The following is a 15,923-nucleotide window of genomic DNA, read 5'->3' on the forward strand; positions in this document are numbered from 1 at the left end:
GGACAGCAACGCCGCTCGCTGTGCCGCGAGTGGTGAACAATTTTCAGTTGCCCCCAAAGTGCCTGCGAGGGGTTTGGCTCCATTGAACCGAATCCTCTATTGAGGTGAAAAGTGAACCTTCTCTCGTTTCACAGTTACTACGTGTTGTTTTGCTTTCGTGACGTATCGATGCGACGTCTATTTGTGCAACTTCAACTTGGAAGAACAGATCCTGACACGGGTTCGAACTCAGTAACACTGCGAGCTGCACCGAGAGAAGCTTCGCGCCGTATTTCTGCACCAAACTCGCTCTCTTGTGTTTTAGAAGAAACCATTGCGCCACCCAGAGGTTTATTCTTCTTGATCTCCGCAAGCGCTGGGTGTTTCTGCAAACTATCCAACTCTGGGTTTATAAGCATCTACAGGAATGGGAAGGTCACAACACATCTAGGGCATCTTCAGCTTTTTCTGAAGGATCCAAACCTGCTGTCAATGTACTACAGGGTCTCTTATTGCTACTGTCCCTCATGGGAACATAGAGGCAGGAAGAGCACAATTTTAAACCACAATCGATCCTCATACATCCCATCGAGCTGGAGTTGAATACAAGCTTCCACTTTAGCAGCTGTATTTTCCAGGCAACGTTTGTGTTTTTATTCATTGACTATTAATTGTTGTAGGATGCTGATGCTCGGCCGTTTAATATGCAAGCAGGTCACCGATCAGAGCACTTTAACAGTGAAGATCGGTACATTTGTACCACATCTGCCACGAACAGAGGTCTTATTCTAGTGTCAAAGAACACACAGCAACTATGCGTGAAAAAAAGCGAAAAGTTAAAAATGTCCAACGTTTGAGTGAAGATCTCAAGAACAGCGAAGCACCCTTCCCATTCTTGTGCTCCGTCTCCTTGAAAAGATGTTGCGAGGGGCTCAGAGAAACTACACATTTCACATAGTACAAACACCAATAAATATTCATGAAAAAATATATGTAATATAAAAAATATTCACCAATTCGCCTGAGACAAAATAACAGATGAGCTCTTGCTCTAAACACATTTTCTGTTGCTGCAGTATATGAGTGGGGAACATAACCTGAAGAACCTAAACTCCTTTTAACCTCAAAGGAGGACAAGGAGAGAAGGCTGATGAATCACGATGTCGCAGCAGCAGATTCCAGGAAGATTCTGGAACAAGCCACAAAATACTGCACGCTTTTCCTTAACACTGGGTGTAACTTTATTGGGATCGATCCGGAACTCAAAACAAAGCGGTACATCACGACGTCTTCCAGCAGTGCAAGCAAATCCTTCCAGAACATTCTCTCCCTCCCCCTTAAACCCAACACCCATAAAGCTCCCAAATCAGACATTTCCAGTTGTGCAGTGAAAGAAAGTAAAAAAGAAAAAGAAACACAGACGCACACTGAACACATTGTCTATTCCAGACAGAGTATGGCCACACACAGCACACGTCCTGTACAAGTGCAACAGAGTACCGAAACCCGCAATACTTTGTATGTAGTACACTGTAAAATGCTCATTTAAAAGAAATTAAAAGTGATCTATCATATACGTTCACTCCACAGTATGGCTGTCACATTTATTAATGGTCTGGTTAACGCTGCCGGTGACAGGAGTGATACCTTTTCTCTTTATTCCCAAAGTGCACGTGTGTGTCGTCCCCTCGTCCCCCCCGAACTCCAGTCTATTCATCTGCACATTTCAAACCGACACGTCTACAAAAACCACTTGGATATCTGGTCCCAGTGAGAAAACAGTACTTTAGCTCTATCTAGTCTGGGGGTTAAAGCAGCGTTACCGCGATAGAACCAGCATTTCTAGGAGTGACACAGATGGAAATATTACCATTATCACGTCACCAAAGAGGAAAAAGCAGAGACGAGCGTGTGTTTTCGCTAGCTGCCGGAACGCAGCGCTTGCAGCAGTAACACACATTGGAACGAGTGGTGTATTGCGGTGTGACGCTGGGTTTTGTTTTCAGTAGTTCCAGTACAAGCTCCAGTAACGCGTCACCAGTACGAGCAGCTCGTGTGAAACGCTAGAGCTTCCGGTTATCCCAGGTAGCCAGGTGTTGCTGAACATGACTTCACTAACACATCATACATGTTTTATAGTGTTATTAAATTCTATCCTCCTGTCGTTAGCAGCTCAGCTGGTTTTCCGAAGGTCAGGTGAGCTGGACATGAGTCCTACTTGTTTATTGTAACTGTAATAAATAAAATTAAATAAGTAAAACAAAACAAACAAACAAAACTTGTACATCCCCACATCTGTTTGCTCTGGCTGCAGATTAGAGCCCAATAATATTATTAGTGCTGACATCCATAAAGTGCTTTTCCTGACAGGGTCAACATTTCAAACAAAAGTGCAGCAAAGGATTTTTCCACTTCTGCAGATGTTAAAGATTCCCGGTTTATTCTCCGAGGACAGAGTTTACCAGAAAGATGTGTAAACGCACTCTTCGGAGAAGTGAGTGTGCACAAAAAAACAATTACACTGAAAAAAAAAAAAAAAAAAAAAAAAAAATACTGCTTGAAAAAAAAAAACACAAAAATACTGAGTAGCAACAGCTGTGGCGTTGCCTCGTCCCTGGATCCGACCATCTTTTACCGTGTTTCGTGTACACGGCTGTACACTGCTGCATAGAGAGCGCTGAGCACCGGGCCGTACACACGCAACGTATACGCACAATGTAGACAGACAGCGCAGAAGAGCTGGAGGGAGGTAAAGGACGACAGAGAAGAAATGAGGCAGCCCGCAGCAGTCACGTGACGACTACTGAAAAGCACCGCTGAAGAGCGAACACGTAGTCCAGCTCTGTGTCCAACATCGGACGGGTTTTACATTTCACCGCCGTGACGACGTGCACGCTGCCTGCGCCCGACCTCGGAGCCACGCTCTCCATCGACACGGTACGAGATGCCCGATGACGGTCACGCTACGTTAAGTCTCGTTCAGGTCGGGGAGAAGCGCGTCTCAGTGGCGGGGGGGGATCCAAAAGCAGACGCTGGGAATGCCGCGGGCCGCAGTCCGCATCCTGCCCCGATAGCGGCGCTACGGGTCTCCTGTCCTCCTGCTACGCTCCTCCCTTGTCCTTCTTCTCCTTCTTGAGCCTCACCTTCTCCACCTTCTCCCTCTCCTTCTGCTCCCGGGACCTCTGTTTCTCCTCCTCCTTCTCCTTCTTCTTCTCCTCTTTGCTCTTCTTCCTTCGCGCCTCCTCTTCTCCGGGGGCCAAGGCATCGGCCTCGCCCGCGATGGGACCGTGAGCGGAGGCGCGAGCCGGACTAATCGCGCCGCTCTCCGCAGGCTGAGCCTGGCACCGGCCTGGGATGCCTCCCCCAGGGGTGAGCTTTGACTCCGACACCGAGCTCCCGGAGAAGGAGCCCTTGTTCACGGGAAACTGGAAAGGAGCTTTGGACTTGCGGAAGCCGGGCAGCGAGAGGACGCTGGAGGAGGCCCTGAGGGGGCCTGGGGAAGCAACGGGGCCCCCTAAGAAGGAGAAGCTGCCCCTGGGGCGGAAGGAGCCAGAGCGGCGTTTGAGCTCGTAGATGGCGCGGGTGCCGTGAAGCCGGCGTCCCGGGTTGTGGCAGAGCTCCCCGCGCGACTCCCTCCACTTGCACACCTGGATGCTGCACTCGCGCTCAACGAGGGCCTCGGTCACTGGCAGGGAAACCACCTGGAGCCCCGGTGGGGGGAGCGAAAAGGCAGAGTGAGCGAACAGCATGCAGTGACAGCGGTTAGCGCCACCGCCGCCTCCGCTTTGCGCTCCAAGGAGCCACGTTCAAACCCACACCCTGCTGCGGTGCCTGCAGTTCGATCAAGGTACCAACCCTGAACTGGTGCACTAAAATTACCTGGCTGTATAAACAGGCAAATCACTGTAAATCACTGCTCAGCAGTACAGGTGGCTCTTGACCTGCGACATACGCGAGGTGCAACCGGCCGAACTCACAACAACCTTGTTATATTATTTGCGAGTCTTAAAGGCTAAGAAGGACCGTATCCGTGGACATTTACAGAACGATTCATTTGCGATTCCATTCCAGTTACTTTTTATTTGAAATGGTTATGAAACACAAACCTTGATGTTCCGGTGGAGCAGGAAAGAAAAAGCTAAAGAAAACACATTTAGAAATGAATGCAAAAATAAGCGCAGCATGAAAAGATGATACTGTACAGTATTTATATCATTATAGTTCTATACTAATATTAATTTAGCGGGAGTAATGTGTAAAACGAGTGAAAAAACATAACATGTCCTGTTCTACAACATAACATACATGAATGTCACACGGATCCTTACGGCTCGTACAACTCAGGGGAGACTTCGGACCAAGTGGACTTACGACGAGGACACTGGAATGGACCACCCGTACGCTGTGTCGCACAACAGCATGTGCCAAATTAATGACTAACTAATCTAGCTAACTAGCTAACTGGTTAACCTCACCTCTTGGACTAGCAATTCCTCCCTGATGCTCTCGGGCGAGATGTTCCTCAGCCGCTCCACGGTCTCATACATGCCCTGAAGTTCCCGCAGCTTGTCCATGGAGCCCAGCATCTGCCTCAGCAGCACCAAACCGACCCGAAAGATGATCTTGACCCCTGCGGACAATCAGCGGAGAAACACGTCCAGCTTTGGACCCGCTGCAGTGTGAGGACAAGACTCATCCGACATGTCCCTTTCACGGATCTGCCGCCAGCAGCCTTTCGGCAGCTGTTCGGTAAAGAATGGGACCCATCAGTGAGGAAGTTCTCACAGCGCAGAAAGTAAAGCTCCTTGGGGTTATTTAAGTCGGGGAAAAGTAAACTCTCAGGAAGAGGAGCAGCGGAAAAGGGAAGGCCCGGCGACAGGCTATCGGTTTCCAAGTACACACACATTTTCAGAACCGCTTGTCCCATACAGGGTCACGGGGAACCGGAGCCTAACCTGACAACACAGGGCGTAAGGCCGGAGGGGGAGGGGACACACCCAGGACGGGACGCCAGTCTGCCGCAAGGCACCCCAAGCGGGATTCGAACCCCAGACCCACTGGAGAGCAGGACTGTGGTCCAACCCACTGCGCCACCGCGCCACCACTGGTTTCCAAGTAGACTGTGGTAAACATTCCAAGTGCATAAATAACATCATATGCGGAAACTGGGAAAATATTTAGAGAACCAGGGAGGTGAAGAGCAGGCGTGTGTGAACCTTCGCAGAAGAACATGTCCCAGACGCGCAGCACGCAGGCCCAGGGTAGGCTGCGCGAGAAGATGCACATGAACCACTCGGTCATGTAGAGGATGGGGTCGATTTTGAACTTCTTCAGGTGGCGATATGCCATGGGGCAGAAGCGCCGCAGCAGGGAAAAGAAGATGTCACCGTCCAGCTGAATCGCCTCCTGGAAAAAGAGTTATGAGATTTTAATTAAACACACAATAACGGCGCAAATAATGTTAATTTCAGCATATCCAGTGAGATATGTCTGAGAGCCACTGTTACACCTCTTTTTTGCATCATTTTCAGACATTTCCTGTACTAGAACCATAATAAGGAGCGATCACCCAGCTTTATCAATCTAGGAGCCAAATTATTATTAATAATAATAGCAATAACACTAATCATTACTATTATTATTACTTGATTGACACACAGGGACCGAAACCGCTTGTCCCAAGTCGGGTCGCGTCGAACCGGAGCCTAACCCGACAACACAGGGCGCAAGGCCGGAGGGGGAGGGGACACACCCAGGACGGGATGCCAGGCCGTCGCAAGGCACCCCAAGCGGGACTCAAACCCTAGACTCACCAGAGAGCAGGACCCGGCCAAACCCGCTGTGCCACCGTGCCCCCCATTATTATTATTTATTTTTTAAACTAAATGTCTGTTTTGGTTATGACTTACATTTACCTTAACCAATGGTTATGACTGGTTGAAATTTTCCATGTTATAAAGTGGAAGCAGGAAGTATATAGTTTTGTTTTCCTTTTCTTTTTTAGGAAGAGCTGTGACCACGTTAATATTTGAATATTTGAGGAATATTTCAATCTTTGTCTCCATCCTGTGCCCACATGAGGAGAGTGGAGCCCTGATGCCCCATTCAAACACTACTTGTACACCTGTGGTTACTTTTCACAAGTCAGGGCTGGAGATTCAGGCAAAAAACAGTCAGACCGACGCCACTGAACTTTGAGACACCGGCTGGGTCTCTCCGTCCCACAACATGCAAAATAGCGCTGTACTAAATAAATAGTAAGACCACCGAGATCAAAAGGGATGTCCGTTTTCTCCGCATTTTTCCTGGTACAGAACCCTGAAATTTGATGGCCGCTGAATTTTAAGATCCATTTGGAGACAGAGCTGCTGAACCGACTATAAAATACGAATACAGTGAACTAACCACAGTAACTCTGAGAGCTGTCAGAAAAGGGCCATTACTGGCGCTACGAGTATATGTGTGCATGTATGAGTACTCACCAAACCAGCGCTGTAGTAACCAGGCAGGTAGGTTTCACAGATCTGCACGAGACACCAGAAAGCTTGCTGCAAACACACACGAAGACAGAGAAAATACCCGTCACCATCTCACTGACGTCTCTCACACACACACACACACACACACACACACACACACACACACACACACGACCGCAAGGGAGACAGAGAGCACAAAACGCTCCTCGCGCTTGGCGACTGACTCACTTCAGCAGGCATGTGCATGAGCAGCACGGCCGCCACGGGCGCCTGGGCCTGGCAGTAACCCTCGTGGGGCCGGTACACGGTGTAGGCCTTCAGGATGCGATACAGGTCCTGCTGACTGCAGAGCGGAAGGGGCTCAGAGCGGCGCTGCCGCGAGGGTGGGGGGGAGGGGGGCACGGTCAACGCGGAGGGCGGCATGTGCAGAGCGAACGCTCGTCTCACCCGTGTCCTCCGCGCGCCGCAAACATCTCGTGGAAGGGGAACTGTCTGTGCAGGTCCTTCTCGATGATGTCCAGCCACTTGGGGTCTCCTTGCTCTCTCTCCAGGGCCTGAAAGGGTCACATCCATAACAGCGCAGCAACACAGTAAACGTGGTATAAACACTCGGGGGAACTTTGCGAAAATTACACTGCTCACTCACTTCATACACCAAGTAGGGGTTTGTGTCACACTAAGACACTACATGTGCGGAGCGCAAGGCACCATGGGAGCAGCACTGTCTCCTGTCACACTGACAGTGTCGACCAATCACAATTACTCAACAGCGCCAATCTAATATCTCAGCACATTGATTATTATTATTATTAGTATAGCTATCGTCATCAGAAAGTGTCACCCTGTACAGCACAGGGTGTTATTCATAAAGAACGAAAACATGACATTAAAAGAAGCGACACAAATTATTTTTTTTATTACAGATATCAGAAAATGTCACTGTTGTGCATGAAAACACCTTTTTAAAACTCTGCCCGAGTGACACGTTTTCCCCCCATAAGAAATATTGTAAACAAACGGGAATTTGTGTCACGGGTTGTTTCCAGAATGAACGAAGCCCACTATGCGACGCACGAATGTAGCTGGCAACAGAAAAAAAAAAATTGCCATAAAATGCATCTCTTATAAGTGACAGCTGTTTGGGGCAAAGTGGAGATATGAAAGCAATCAGATTTAGGTGATATTGGAGGAGGGGAAAAAAAAAAACAAAACAAAACATAGCACTTTGTGCAGATCCCTTGAAAACATGGGTAACGTGGACCAGTCACCGCGGTATCGTTATGCTGGTAGTACCTCAAACTTGCCAGGGTTGGAGTCCAGCAGCTCCTGGCTGTTGGAGAGCAGCTGCCAGGCCTTGGCCCTGAGGGAGGAGGGGATGCCCTTCCTGCAGCGCATCTTCACCTAGGGCAGAGAGCCCATGTGACACACGCACGCACACACACACACACACACACACACACACACACACACACACACACACACACACACACACACACACAGTGCATACTGAACATGCAGGCTGTGGGAAAACAAAGTAATTCTGTGGTTTTACACATCATATCAGTAGCGCTCATGCAGTCCTCACCGAATCGGCCGTGGGATCGAATCACACGTTACAAACAAGCAAAACACGTTGACCTGTCTTCCCTGGTGAAAATACACCCACACACAGGTATAACACACACTCATCATCCTGTGACTTACTCTTCTGTTATTTGACTTTAAAGGTTCAGTTAATACACACGCGCACACATTTCTCCAACACTTTTCCCCAAAGTGACATACAGTGTTCAGCCAATTACACTGATTTACCCATTTATATAGCTGGGTAACTTTACTGGAGCAATTTAGGGTAAGTACCTTGCTCAAGGGTCCTACAGCTGGAGGTGCGATTCAAACCTGCAACCTTTAGGTCCAAAGGCAGCAGTTGTAACCACTACACTACCAGCTGTCCCTACAGACATACACTAAGTGTCATATATAGGTGTGTGTTTTTAGTGATTGTTCAAGTACACAGTATGTAACAGTTGAGAAAGAGCTGAAGGAGCACAAGTAAACAGGGTAAAAAGAGTAATTAATAGGGGAAACTGCTTGTTACCTTGTGTTACAATACCCAGTGTTAAACGTGCAAGTAACTGCATACAGTTTATTGGTATTTTGTGATCTGTTACCATAAATGGGTGTCAATTTTGGGGCTCGGCAACACAGGAATTATGAGAGTTGACCTTTTGGAACAAATGATTTTTTTCAGGAGGTGAGGAGCAACGACAAAATAGACGCACAAGATGACACTGCGATGGACGCGTCTCGAACAGGACAGCGCAGGACAACGTCGGACAGGGCAGGGCATGGATACCTTCTGGAAACGCTGCAACATCCACTTGTCCCAGTTGCTGAACATGTCCAACCACTTCATCTCCCTCTGCCTGGCCACGTCCACTCGGAGCTCACATGCACTGTAACACACATGGGGGGTGGGAGTGGGGGAGGGGGTTGGACAGGGAGACCGTTTGTCCCACACACACACACAAACACCAGACTGTAGGGTTAGTTTGTGTTAGTTGTGTTAATGTGACACATTGCTGAGTATTTTTCAGTTGGATAGAAAAATATGACAATATAAAATAATACAGAAAAAAAAACATTTTTTACATTATGTTATTTTAGAAGACCTCAGGACATACTGGACATACAGGAACTAAAACTCATCAGCTGTCCAACTGCAGCTTTATGGTACATATTAATAATTAAGCAGGACTTCCTAACAGCATTTTATATATAGTCGTGCTGTGTCGAATGTATTCAATCTTTATACAGCTACATAAAATAACCGATTGGATAAGCCATAATAAATAAATAAATAAATAAATAAAGTTCCTGTGCAGCAGTTTGTGTCCTTTCTTCGTCTTCTCTTCCATGTATTAGGTTTCCTTTCCTTCGTGGAAGAAGATGTACAGAAGAACAGGGGAAATCATTCAAATTTTTTGCAGAGAACGGAAGCGCTGCAGTCCCTGAGCTGGACGTGGAGCAGGCGGTGGGTGGTGAGCGAAAGCACCGCAGGCCGTAGGACACCGGTCCAGCGCGTCTCTATCTACGGGCGTCTCTTTAAACGGGCTCGACGCAGGGTGGACGTGTCGGTGGGATGCTCACCTGCCTTCGCTGTACTGGGCTCCCCCCAGAAAGCCGTACTTGTCGGTGCGCCGGAACACCAGACCATTCACCTCCGAGTCGGAGCCCAGGGAGCTGCCGTCCTCCCCCAGGCCGGACAGCGACTCGAGCGTCCCGGACATGAGGCTCGCCGACTCCAGGTAGCTCAGGCTGTCGGACACCGTCTCCTGCTGGGGCTTCGGCAAGACCAGGGTAGGGGGCGGCTCCTGTACGACTGGAACTGGGGGACAGTGTCCCACTTGGGGGCTCCGTGGGGGTTTCGCCAGGGAAACGGTTGCTGGGTGAGCTCCCTCGTGATCCGAAAGCGGCTCCTGGGCATTCGGTGCCGCAGGTAAGCTTCCCGTTATGGTTATCGCTAACACTGAGGACACGTGTCTCACCGGCACCGTTGCTACTGTCTGGCTTGTATGTGGCGGTGTTGGCGTGCGGACAGGGAGACCCCCGGGCGCCCGGCGGGTACCAGGCAGCTCTGTGTGGCCAGTGGGGTTCGGGTTCTCGTTCGCCGCAGCGCGGACGCAAGCAGCAGGGCTGCAGCGAAGACTAGGAGTGTGCAGAGGATGCAGCTCCCTGCCGTCTTCCTCAGCACCGCCATCCCTCTGGGTCTCTTGTATCAGAGATGAGCTGGACACCGACGCCGGTCCCTCGGTCGGAGCACAGGGCAGGCCTTGCCCATCCCACGGTCCAGGGGGAGGTGTCCCGAGCCCCGGCGGCATCGCAGGGGACCCCATTGCAGCGGGAATCCGGGGCTCGTCGGTGGGCGAGGGGGCGGCTACATGAGAGCTACTGGGACCTGAGGGTGAGGGGGTCGAGGCCGAGATCTCAGCCATGGCTGCACCGTCCAGTCGGCACCTGAGGACATGTTGAGGAGAAATGGTAGGAGCTGATTAATACACTGCACTGGCAGTCATCGTCGTGAAATTACCGCAGTACAGCATATCATTTATCACCAGGCAAGAGATGTGAGCCATCGGGAGGCACCGGGGTCTTGACCTCCTGTCCTTGAGGTCATAGGAAGTTGCACTCATAACAGAATCACAGCTGTTTCACACTGCATTTTCACTTCCAAACTGTAACAAATATGTGTAACTTCACAGAGAAAAAGTTGCAGTAAAACTGAAATTCAGAAATTTGTTCTTCAGTTTAAGGGACAAAAATCTGAATGCATTAAAGAACAGTTTTTACACGTATAATTATATAAGCTTAAACAGCATATAATTTCATATATAGCATATAAACCAATATGAACACAATGACTCTGATAACAGGATACATTTTTTAAAGAATATTTTAAATAGCTCCCCCCCCCCCCACTTTACACACAGTGCTTCGAGGATAGGCACCGGTCCACCGCAACCCTGCTCAGGAAAAGTCGTTACTGACATGGTAGATGGATGGATGGAGGTGAGCAGCTCGTGACCACAGCACCTCAACCGCAGTCCGACATCAGCGAAGGGTGTAAAAATAGCTATATAATAAAAAAAAAAAAAAAAGTAAAAAAGCTCTTTTTTACACTTTGCTCTACAACATTCAAGACAAATGTACTTGTTTGTCTGCAGCAAACATCATGTGTTACTGAGCTGTTACTAGTAAGTGTTTTCCTTCCTACCCTTTTCCTCCCAAGTGACTCACACTGTTACATTTTTTACATTTATTCATCCATCTGACGCTTTTCTCCAAAGCGACTTACAGCGTTAGTCTACATACAATTATTTACCCGTCGATACAGCTGGGTAACGTTACTGGAGCAATTTAGGGTAATTACATTGCTCAAGGGTACTACAGCCAGAAGTGGGAATCGAACCTGCAACCTTTGGGTCCAAAAACCCAAACTAACCACAACACCACCAGTTGTTACCCTGTTTACAATAATTTCCCCTTTTTTACAGCAGGGTTGTTTTGACTGAATCAGAGTAAGTTCCTTGATCAAGGGTACAACAGCAGGAGGCGGGATTTGAACCTGTGTCCTTCGAGGGGCGCTCTAGCCACTACTCCGCCTGCTGGCCGAATCGAATGTAGTAAGAACCGTAAGAAAATACACAATTTGATCAGTAACACAGCCTGGTGGTGTTGTGTAACGGTGCTGGGGGGGGCTCTGCAGGTGGGGATGATGTGACACACACACACACACAGAGAGAGAGAGAGTCAGTCATACATCCACCACGGCATCATCGTAGTAGTAGCTACAGCGGCGGCTCTCACTCAGCGCCGTACCTCCATTCCCTCGCTCGCGCTCCACTTTCCGGTTCCTTTCACTCACAGGCGGAAATTACGGTTCATCGTCGCTCTTCCTCCCTCTCGCGCCCCTTTTTCCGCCTCCGCGGCTCTCCGAACACCCGACGGCTTCCACAGCGGGTGTCCCGACTCCGCGCTCCCTCTTTGCGCTGTAACAGCAACGTGCGCGCCCCCGACCCCGAACGTCAGGACGCCGGGTGGACGCAGACCGGCGCTGGTCGACGTTGGCAGACGCAAGGGACGCAGGGGACGCAGGGGCGCGTGCGGAGGGTCGTAGGGTCGTCCGCGTCCCTAACAGAGTAGAGTGGCGCTGGTGCTTTGTTCTAGTAATTTCTTCGTATCGTGAAGACACACCAGAAAAAAAAAAAAATAATAATATTTTCTCCCTATATGTATCCCCCGTTGACACTAATTGCTGTGAACGTTTTTGTTTGTAACAAAGGTTTTAATTCAGATACATTTTTTAAATGAAAGTAGAAGACAGCTGAAAAAATAAATGTTTACACTTACATTTTCATTTACATTTATTAGTTTAGCAGACGCTTTCATCCAAAGCGACGCACATTTTCATAGAAGGTGTCGTTTGATTAATCTGAGTGTATTAACCTGTTTGCTGAAATCTCAATCATAACAAATGCGGTGGCAGAAAAAGGCTGTTTTGTTGTGCATCATGGTGGCGACGAGCAGTATTTCAGCGCCGTCCCGACCTCCAGTCCCTGCAAAAACCCCATTTCCCTCGTATTTATTTCAGTCTTCGTTTTGTGCGGCCTCTGTTTCTGTTCGCCTGGTCTCGCTCGCGTTTTGTTTCCATAATATTTCTTCTTTCTTTCTGCTTTACGTTTGTATGATAAGACGTCAGTCTGAATAATAAAAAGAACTGCGGCTACTAGACCGTAGACGCAGGGCGGGGAAAAGAGGAGCTGTGGTCGCGAGTCAGGCTTCGGCAGTAAGAAGAGAACAGAACACGGCCCTTCTAGCGGTAAAAACACCTCCCAAAGCATCAGCAAAGCGGATCGGCGGCTGTGAATCACTCTCGCCGAAATCCAAAAAAGCCGAGAACGATCGTCTTACAAGCTGTCAGCGATGATGCGGCCCGAAGCCGGGAAACCAGCAATAGGGGCCTTGTGGAAAAAGGGCACGACCTGCGTAAATGGCGGAGTGTGGCGGCGTGTTGGATGACAGTAACACCCTGCGTACGCAGCCGAACCGATTCCGCAGCGGTCTCACCAGCGTATTCACATCGATTGACTCATTCAGCGCACATTTCTCCCCAGAGTGATTTCTAGCAAACGCGGTATTCGGCGGAATTTAGCCGACACCTTTTCGCCCAACAGGCCTTGCGGTGCTGGATACGCCACGGTGCAGAGTCTCTCATCTGCACACCTGCGAAACACACACACTATGGACAGTTCGATCGGCTGACTTGAAAGCATGTCTTTGGGAGGAACCGCAGGAGGAACGTGCAAACCCTACACACGCAGAGCGGGACGTGAACTCGCGTCCTCTCGCTCCGCCCAGGTGCTGTGAGACAACAGCGCTACTCGCTGCACCGCTGCGCTTACCGCGGTGTTCCCATGTATCCCTCCTTCATCTCTCTCCATCGACTTCCTATTGCTGCAACACCAAGTCCGACACCCTGGTCACGGCCTTGTAGACCACCAACGGATCTGCTCCCCTATATCTACAAGATCTGATCGCTCGCCTCTGCCCGCCTGGTGGTCCCACACACAATAGGTCCAAAATCAAAAGCACGAAGGCGATGTGGTGGACTGAGCTCCCCCTCTCACTCACAACTGCTGAATCCCTCTCAAAATGGGTCTCAAAACATCTCTTCGACACTCACTTCTCCCCCGATCTTGTAAGGGCTCCACATACCTGTACTGTGTCACGTGTTTAATAAGTAAAACCCCTATATGCAGGTACTTGTGTAATGTACCCAGGTTTATACTGTGGTCGGTGACAAATTAACTGCACTTTACAATCACGTGTCTGCAGCCAAATCTCTGCTTCTGTTGATGCAATACACTTTGTGTGTGGTTCTCTGAGATGGTTGTCACTTCGCAGGAAGGCGTCTGCAAAATGCGTAAATATACATGTTCAGACTCACCGTCTAATCACACCAGTATTTGTCACGGTTATTTCATTTACAATTTTTTTCAATTTATTTTTTTTTTTCACGTGGGCAGTGTGTTTCCACAAGCGTTCTCTGAGCACTTTTAAAAACAAACAAACAAAAAAAACAATCATTATATGGTTCTCCGAACTTCACGTTGTTCTTACTCAGCTCTGCTCGAGGGCCACAGTTGCTCGATACTTTTGGAAGCCCCTATATATGCAGCAAAAACCATTATGATTTTTCTTCTTCTAAACGAATACATTCTCCCAATAAATGACATTCACTAACAGTGATGTACGTGGTCTTTACCTGCGTACATAATTTACAGTAGCGGTTATTTATAGGTTATTTATAGGTTATTTATAGGTTCAGTTTGATGCCGCACTGGAGCTGTGTGCCTCTGGGCTGCTGACGCTAGATGGTGGGATTCGCCAGTCGGCTCCTCTTACCTTCTCAGAATTTCAGTGTTTACGCTCACTTCCACGTGTGTAAGATGATAAAGGATACTGTACTTAATGTACTTGAGCCTGGCTGCCGACTGTTGTTTACAGTAACTGGGCCACATGGAGATAGGACAGGCACACACACACACACACACACACACACACACACAGAATGAACTGACCTTTGCATACAGTTTGTTTTCCAAACACTCACACTCTTCTGGCAAATGTGATCAACTGTGGGTGGGGAGGAAGGGCTGGCTCGTGATTTATTATCTCATTACATAAGCAGTAAACAGGCACAAAAAATGAAATAAAGCAATGACTAATTTTTTTTCCATTTCATTATTCCATGAGTGCTTCTGAACCCTCTGAGCACCTGACAAGTGTACAACTTATTTCATCTCGTGTTTTTTCCCCCCATCTTATATATGCGTATATATAATATTCACTGTAGATTCCTTTGAAGGCAAGATGCTGCAGGAACATTCTGGAATATAAACTGTCATGTAACAGAGGGCCATTTGAAACAGAAGCCTGTGAGACACATCAGCAGTGCTTATGCTCACACTGCCCAAAGTTTAGGAAGAAGCTTAACGTTTATTCATTTAACCAATGCCTACGGTTGTTATCCATTTCTACAGCTGGGTACCTTTACTAGCGCAATCTAGAGTAAGAACCGTAATGTACTACAGCTAGAGGGGGGATATGAACCTGCAACCTTCGGGTCCAACGGCAGCAGCAGCTCTAACTACTACACCACCAGCTGTCCCTGCATAATATGAATAGCTCTACTTACACTCTTGGTTAGTGGATTATTTAAAAAAAGAGATTTTTACAAAATTGAATCATTTTTAATTTGCTTTAATATATTTTTATATATTGAATTAAATATTTGACAATAGAATAAAAATTTTTCACAGACACACTTCACATTCCATTGGTTCCCTATCAGGCTGTTCATTCCTATAATATGTCTTATTTGGGTGAAATGATGTACAAAAGTGGAAGCTGGAATTCATTGTACATGATTACATTGTTATTGTTGTCACTGCGGACACCTTTCACGTGAGAAAGGAATCATACATTCTATGAATAAGACAAGAATGAAAAACACACTTGACTTTCTCCACCCTGAACGAGAGGACGAACGCGACGCTCGTGCTGCCCGCCGTCCGACTCCCTGCTCCGCTTCATCACATAGACAGAGAACTCGAGTGAAGCACTGGCAATCGGGTATTTTTTCACATTATTACCTCATTATTTGTATTACATTCTGCCATACAGGGGTGGGGGTTGCTTTCGGGCCCCTTGATCCTTCGACCCAATACGCCGCTGTGATCCACCGTGATTTTCTCCCCTAACCGCACAACCGAGACTCTGCAACGTCACATCACTGACCCCATGCCCTCCCGGTGGCCTCCAGGTCTAGAGCTTATCGACATCTTTTCGTTTAGCCGATACGTTTATTACAAGACTGAGCTCCCTACAACTATTTACACAGCT

General features: G+C 48.3%; 1 protein-coding gene across 2 annotated transcripts; it reads right to left on the bottom strand.

Moving 5' to 3' along the window:
- Positions 1 to 1,196: 1,196 nt before the first annotated feature.
- Positions 1,197 to 12,019, bottom strand: LOC108919968 (TBC1 domain family member 10B-like). 2 transcript variants are annotated; one of them, XM_018728417.2, is made up of 10 exons: positions 11,838 to 12,019; positions 9,609 to 10,475; positions 8,815 to 8,914; positions 7,752 to 7,859; positions 6,906 to 7,012; positions 6,687 to 6,801; positions 6,462 to 6,527; positions 5,196 to 5,385; positions 4,455 to 4,609; positions 1,197 to 3,680 (listed from the first exon to the last, which is right to left on the bottom strand). In XM_018728417.2, exons 2-10 carry the CDS (start codon positions 10,451 to 10,453, stop codon positions 3,081 to 3,083), a joined length of 2,286 nt encoding a protein of 761 aa, XP_018583933.2. In that variant the 5' UTR covers positions 10,454 to 10,475; positions 11,838 to 12,019; the 3' UTR covers positions 1,197 to 3,080. The 2 variants fall into 2 exon arrangements, with proteins under 2 accessions (XP_018583933.2, XP_018583924.2); XM_018728408.2 differs by lacking the exon at positions 11,838 to 12,019 and adding an exon at positions 11,007 to 11,063.
- Positions 12,020 to 15,923: the final 3,904 nt, after the last annotated feature.

This window comes from Scleropages formosus, chromosome 20 (assembly GCF_900964775.1).
Source record: "Scleropages formosus chromosome 20, fSclFor1.1, whole genome shotgun sequence".
In the NCBI taxonomy this organism is placed as follows: Eukaryota; Metazoa; Chordata; class Actinopteri; order Osteoglossiformes; family Osteoglossidae; genus Scleropages; species Scleropages formosus.

What these genes read in the sequence shown, in the direction of transcription:
- LOC108919968 (XM_018728408.2), bottom strand. An exon ending in GCGGCGCGCGGAGGACACGG is followed by an intron (nt 6,802 to 6,905) that starts GTGAGACGAGCG and finishes TCCGCTCTGCAG; the next exon opens with TCAGCAGGACCTGTATCGCA. An exon ending in TCATGCACATGCCTGCTGAA is followed by an intron (nt 6,528 to 6,686) that starts GTGAGTCAGTCG and finishes GTGTGTTTGCAG; the next exon opens with CAAGCTTTCTGGTGTCTCGT.